Raw genomic sequence first — 6,000 nt, 5'->3', positions numbered from 1 at the left:
GAACTAAGCCACAAGTTGTCGTCTGTTACTTCTAGTTTTCAGTCGTGTACAAGCAAAACCTTGTTACTGTGTTTCTAGAGAAAGCACAGGATTTCTTTATCATAACCTCAGGACAACACGAGTTCTATTACTGTAGTTTACAGCCAGACAGCTTGATCTATTTTGTTGCCCTCCCACTTTAAAGAAACTGACTGCTGTTTGTGTTGCCCAGTTTCTGCATCTACGTACAAAGATCATCAGACAAACACCGACACACAGTAACCACCTTAAAAACAAATTATTTACCACAAATATTTATGTCTGCTGGACTTAAATGCTTTGTCGCCGTCAGTGTGCGATGTACAAATCGAACCACCTTGTTCAATTTAGCTGTCGTACTCTTTTGTCATTGCTGAAAAATGACCGTAATCAGCCAATAAACCCACTTTGTTGTCATAGGTGCTACATACGTGTGATTTGTTATTGTTGCCAGAGAGCTTTGTCTCTGATATTACACTAGTCTTTCTCTGTTTTGGGCAAAGACTCAGTTATAAAATAGTTTCCTTCATGAGCAGCTGCTAGAATTCAACTCTGTCACGCTTGGGGAAAAAAGCAGTTGTAAGGAAAGTGTATTGATCCTAAAGAAGTTCTATTGAAACTATTTTTGTATAAAGCAGACTGATGATGTAACTTGATTTATTTGTGCTCCCCCTCACATAGTTCATAGGTCAGGGTCATCTACAGAACAGCACTTTTAGACCTGGTGCTTTAGGCCTTTCAGTGTCTTGCCGACATTGAGCCTTTTAGTCGCTGCTCTGCAGCCTGCTGTTCTGAAACCACATTTGAATTTCCTCTCTGCAGGGCGCACCTCTTCCTCTGTACACTCAAACTATCTGGAGAGCAGTTTATAGAACAGGAGACAGAAATGTCTTCGGCTTTTTAACTCATCACCGTCAGAATCGAGTCTCGGAGCTTCCTCTCTTCAGTGTGTTGCTGTTAAAGTCATCGTGTTCAAAGCTCAGATTATTGTGCGACCGCGATATCATCAGAAGCTTCTCGCGTTTACTGTAGTCACGCCTCACTGTTGAGGACGACGGCACGTCTAGCAGACGCTCCCCTTGGTCCTCTCTGTCCTCCAGCCGCATGTAGCCTTTGCTGCTGCCCCGGTTGCCACTGTTACTGCGTGTACTGAGGCTACGGTCGAGCCGGGGCCAGCTGGGGTGCTTCCTCTGCTCTGAATGCACGCTGAGCCCGCGCTCTGCATGCTCCAGGTCCAGAGATTTGGAGTGGCTACTGAGCATGTGCAGAGAGGAGTTAGAGCCAAAGTCACTCCTTGCTGCTCCTGGGGAGAGCCAGCAGCCTGAGGTAGAGGACGGAGCAGGGGACAGGGAGGAGGAGGAGATGGAGGAGCAGGGGGAGGAGGAGGCCGAGTTACTTCGGTGTAAGCTTGGTGGTTTGGAGGCCTTGGCAACAGATGCTACAGGAACGACCAGCGACACCATGGAGCTCAGTGGCTGTGCCCTCTCTCTGTCTCCTCCTCTCTCCTCCTCCGTGATCACCTCCATCTCCGGTTCATCAATAACACAGTTGTTGAGTTTTATAACGGGGAGAGTAAAAGCAGAGATGGAGGAGGACACGATGGAGCGAGCATGGTGTCCTCCTCTCTCCCCATCGACATCCACTGACCACTGACGGTGCATGGAGTCAGAGTGAGTCAGCCCGAGCCCCGGGCCGCAGAAGGGGCGGTCCTTGTAGAGCGGGGCGAGCAGCCCAGCAAAGCTACAATCCAACTTAGCCTGCTCTCGATGTCTGTGAAACTCCTCATCCCCTAACAGCACCTCCTCCTCGGTGGAGACTCCTGCTCGTGAGGAGAAAGCCAGGAGGGGGTTACTGGCCAGCTGGGCTGCGTTATCGCCTCCAAATCCGCGGAGATCCCCAACTTCTCTTGCATAAGCGCTGTTGCGGTGTTGTTTTTGCTCTCGCTGCCTGAGGCGGTGGATGTCAATGACTGTTGAGTACATGTCTCTCATATGGATTATCTAGTGCAGAAAAGAAAAACATCATTAGTACCTCGAGCATTCATCTTTGGATTATCTGGAAATATGTGTGATATTGAATCTCATTTATCACTTTGTTTGTTTGTATTTAAATGGGTCTTCTGGACAGGAAGGAAAGAGAATGACTTGAAAAAGATAAGGGAAGGAGAGAGCATGAGATCGCAGGACCTGAGATAAGGGCAGAGGGAGGCGTGGAGGAATGTGATGTGCATATACATTATGTACAGCTGATAAATATGGATGACTGCAATGTGTGTGTGTGGGTACTGGTATCTGTATATCTTTATAAGGTCCAACAAAAACCATGAAAACATGTATGTTTGTGGGGACCTATGGTCTTGGATTGTCATGGTTAAGACCTGGTTTTAGGGTTAAGGTTAAGGTTAGGGTTAGGCACTTAGTTGGGATGTTAAGGTTACGTTAATGTAAGGGTAAGACATTAAATGGTTCCGGATAAGCCTTTGTTTAGTCCATTCGAATGATTGGAAGTCAATGCAGTGTCTTAAGAAGAATCCCTAAGCAAACCTGTGTACACTTAAAATTCAGAACAAAGAGCTTTACTGTGCTTTGCGAATAATTCTATATATTGACAACAACAATATTTATTGGTGGACAACACTGTTGAGCTGCTTTCATGTCACGCTGTTTACAAAGCAGTCCCAGCTTATTGCTGTCCACCCCAAGCTGGAAACACAAGCCAGATCAGGGTTTTCCCTTTCCAAACTGTACCATCATGAGCCAAAGCATCTTTTCATTATTCAGATTCAGATTCAGGAGGGCGCAACACAATAAAAAAAAAAACGAATCAAAGAAAAGTAAAATACAGCAAAGACTCTAAAGTGACGAAAGTACAGGAAACATTCATTGATGCAGAAAATAACATCAGTTAAAAGGACATAGATACCTTTGTTTCTCTGTCCCTGTTTTCATGAAGAATAGCGTTGGCACAAATGAAGATGAAAATCCCAATGCCCATGGTGAAAGGCCCAAACATCTTCATCCGCTCAGAGTGACGATGCTGTTCCAGGAACCGTGTTAGAGCGCCCCCTGTCTGCTTGGATGGTGTACCTACAAGCACAAGAACATGGCAGCTTTAAACCATTTAACATTTGGAGAACAAACCACAATGTAATCACCCTTTTTTTGTGTTACTTACCTTGCACTTTATGACTCCTGCTCGACAAGGCTTCATCCCCATCTGTGACTGTCTTGGCTTCATTTCTTTCACCAGATGATTTGGCTCCTCCACCAGTTTCTGTCTGAGAGCCTCCTCCTCCTCCTCCAGTTGCAGATTTGGCCGAGGGCATGGTTTCACTGTGTGGCCAGTATCCCAGTGTCGCCATGCCGATCCCAAACGCTAAGATGACCAGTCCAAGAAGGAGGAAGAACCCAGAGGCAGAGTAGAGGCGAAGCCTGCCACGTACCACCACAATATCGGTGCGTCGTTTTCTTTTTCTAAATGCAAATCAAAACCTTTGATTGACACATGCATATAGGAGACAGCAAAGCAAAATCTTGTGTGAATAAGGCTGAGATGATGACCTTGGGGCAGCTTCTGGGACAGGGATTCCCAGACCAGGGGATGTGGGTGTTATGGGTCGGTGCTGAGAGCGAGCGGAGTCTTGGCGTTTCAGCTTGGCCAAGCCCGTTAGCACAGCTGCCGCTGCAGTCATCCTGAACCTGCACGTACACATGCAGACACACGTTAGTCATGAGGTTCAAATGCAATACACGGTAGGTTCAACGTGTGCTGTGACGTGCATGTTTGTTTGAAGTGAACTAGTGAATAAAAGAACAAAGGCAAACATCCATGTGTTGGCACAGATATACTGTACATTACAGAGAACGTATCTAGGGATGCTTGTTTGCAATTGAGAAAAGTCAGTTTTATATCACACACTCCCATAATCGTACAGATTGCACTAAGAGACACAATAGTGTCAGGTCACATGCAGCTGAGACAGATGAGAGGTTTGTACTGTAGATTTCACCATATTTCAAAGTTTGACTAATGTCAGTGTTGGAAACAACGGAAACTACACCCAATACAATAGTCTGTTTACTGTGGCTGTCAGCTGTGTGTTTCTATGTGTATGTGATGTTGACTACACTCTTTCTTTATGTGAGAGAAAAACTCTGTTTCCCCATTGTTATTGTTGTTTATGTTGTTTTTATTCGAAGTAAAACAGCACCCACTACCTTGCATTATCCAAACAATGTCAGAGTTGACACTGGACACACTGGTGTGTTCTCTGAGCAAAGAACAATCAAATGTGTCATTTACTACCATATTAATTTCTCCATTATGGAGAACGCAGTATGGAAGTGGCTCGTTTTGCAATTTACCACATTTCTACTCATGTCACTCACATTTCTTGTCCAAACACCGCCACAGTGGTCCTTTGGACAGTTATGTGGTTACCAGACAGATGAATAGACAGACAGATACTCCTTAAATGAATAGAGGGGATAAAAAAAAAGGAAATATAGAGCTTATTCTAATCTTTTCTGCTCACCAGCCGCTCAGACGTCTATTCATAGTCATTAAAAGGACCCAGTCTTAAAACAAACAACCTAAATTAAGGCTCCTTAAATGTCCATTAATCTGGGCTCGCATGAACATTAGCACTGTACTGTTTAACAATAAGAGGATTAAATAGACTGAATTAGCTGTTGAATGTTTAATCTTCCTGAATGACCAGAATAATGTCTGAATGGTTGCTGAATTTTAATGAATGTTTTCACTGGAGATACCAATTCTTATTTAGAACGTACTTATTTCATTTGTTTTCCAGTTTTTGCCCGTTTTTGTGAGTACTTGCATGTGCATGTGTGTGCATATTAGGCAATGGAATTTATGTGGCATGGTAATGAGAACACAGCCATGACCTTCATCTGTCTATTTTATTAATTCCCCCCCCCACACACACACACTTGAACATCTCCCTAAATGTCCCTGTCTTCCCTCTCTCCTCCATTCTCACCCTCGGTCTGTCTGCTAATGTGACCCTGAATAATATCCAGCTCCTTTACTTCCTTCTTCTCCACCTCTCTCTCATCACTCCCTGTTTGTCTTTCTCCTCCTCCTCCCTGTGTCCTCATGGATCTATTTATAATCCACCTCTAATTTTAAATTTTCTCATATTTGGTCACTGTCCCTTTTCCCATTCCCTTCCTGTCTTTTTCGACATATCTCAAAAACCAGTAAGTCTTCTTTAAGATTTAAAATCACACAAAGCAACAGAGACTATACTGAGCTAAGTAAGGGTCCTCGCCTCTTTTATCCTTTTCACATTCTGCTGTACCTTTCTGTCAATCATTCTATTGGTAATTCTGCTATAGGGAAATGCTTTCCCACAGATGGCAAATCACACAAGGACAAACCTAACCAATCTGGTTTTTTTTCTGCCCTCCTGCTCACTCCGTCTCTCTCTACTTGATTTTCTCCTTCCGCTTCTTCGTGTGCGTCAAACAGGAACCCACACAGTGCTGCGAGAGCAGTCTATTGAAAGTCTATTGAAAGGGATGGAGAAGTACAGAGGGGAGAAGGAGAAGAGGGGGGTGACATGAAAACATGAGAGGACAGATGATGACAACAGAGTCTCAGGAACAGGGAAGGAATACGTTTCTGAAAGGAAACAAATACTGCATTTGCAACAGTTAATGTCCCTGTGTGCAAGTTCCAACATGAAGCTGCAAAGAGCCGAATATTACAAAAGGAATCAGGGAAATAAACAGTGAAGAGGAGACGGAGAGGAGATGTTGAGCAGACAGGAGGAGGTCAGAGAGGCCTGGTAATAAGGAAAAGAGAAAGTTTTTTTTGTTTCTTTTTCCAGCCAGTGATGACAAGACAGAGGCGGAAAGCAGCCCAGTGCATCTTCACTTTTAACAAGTGAAGCACAACCAATCAAATGCTGTCCTCACACACACACAACAGCACCAGCAGCCTAATGAGAAACCACTT

At 44.4% G+C, this 6,000-nt stretch overlaps 1 protein-coding gene across 1 annotated transcript; it reads right to left on the bottom strand.

Moving 5' to 3' along the window:
* Positions 1–932: 932 nt before the first annotated feature.
* Positions 933–3,709, bottom strand: tmem200a (transmembrane protein 200A; the record flags this gene model as incomplete). The annotated part of the gene is made up of 4 exons (XM_083898317.1): positions 933–2,018; positions 2,941–3,104; positions 3,193–3,491; positions 3,579–3,709. 4 exons carry the CDS (start codon positions 3,707–3,709, stop codon positions 933–935), a joined length of 1,680 nt encoding a protein of 559 aa, XP_083754443.1.
* Between the last annotated feature and the right edge of the window lie 2,291 nt (positions 3,710–6,000).

The sequence above is a fragment of the Microchirus variegatus genome (genome assembly GCF_963457635.1).
Source record: "Microchirus variegatus genome assembly, chromosome: 12".
Classification (NCBI taxonomy): domain Eukaryota; kingdom Metazoa; phylum Chordata; class Actinopteri; order Pleuronectiformes; family Soleidae; genus Microchirus; species Microchirus variegatus.
This window is presented reverse-complemented; position numbering and strand designations above follow the sequence as displayed.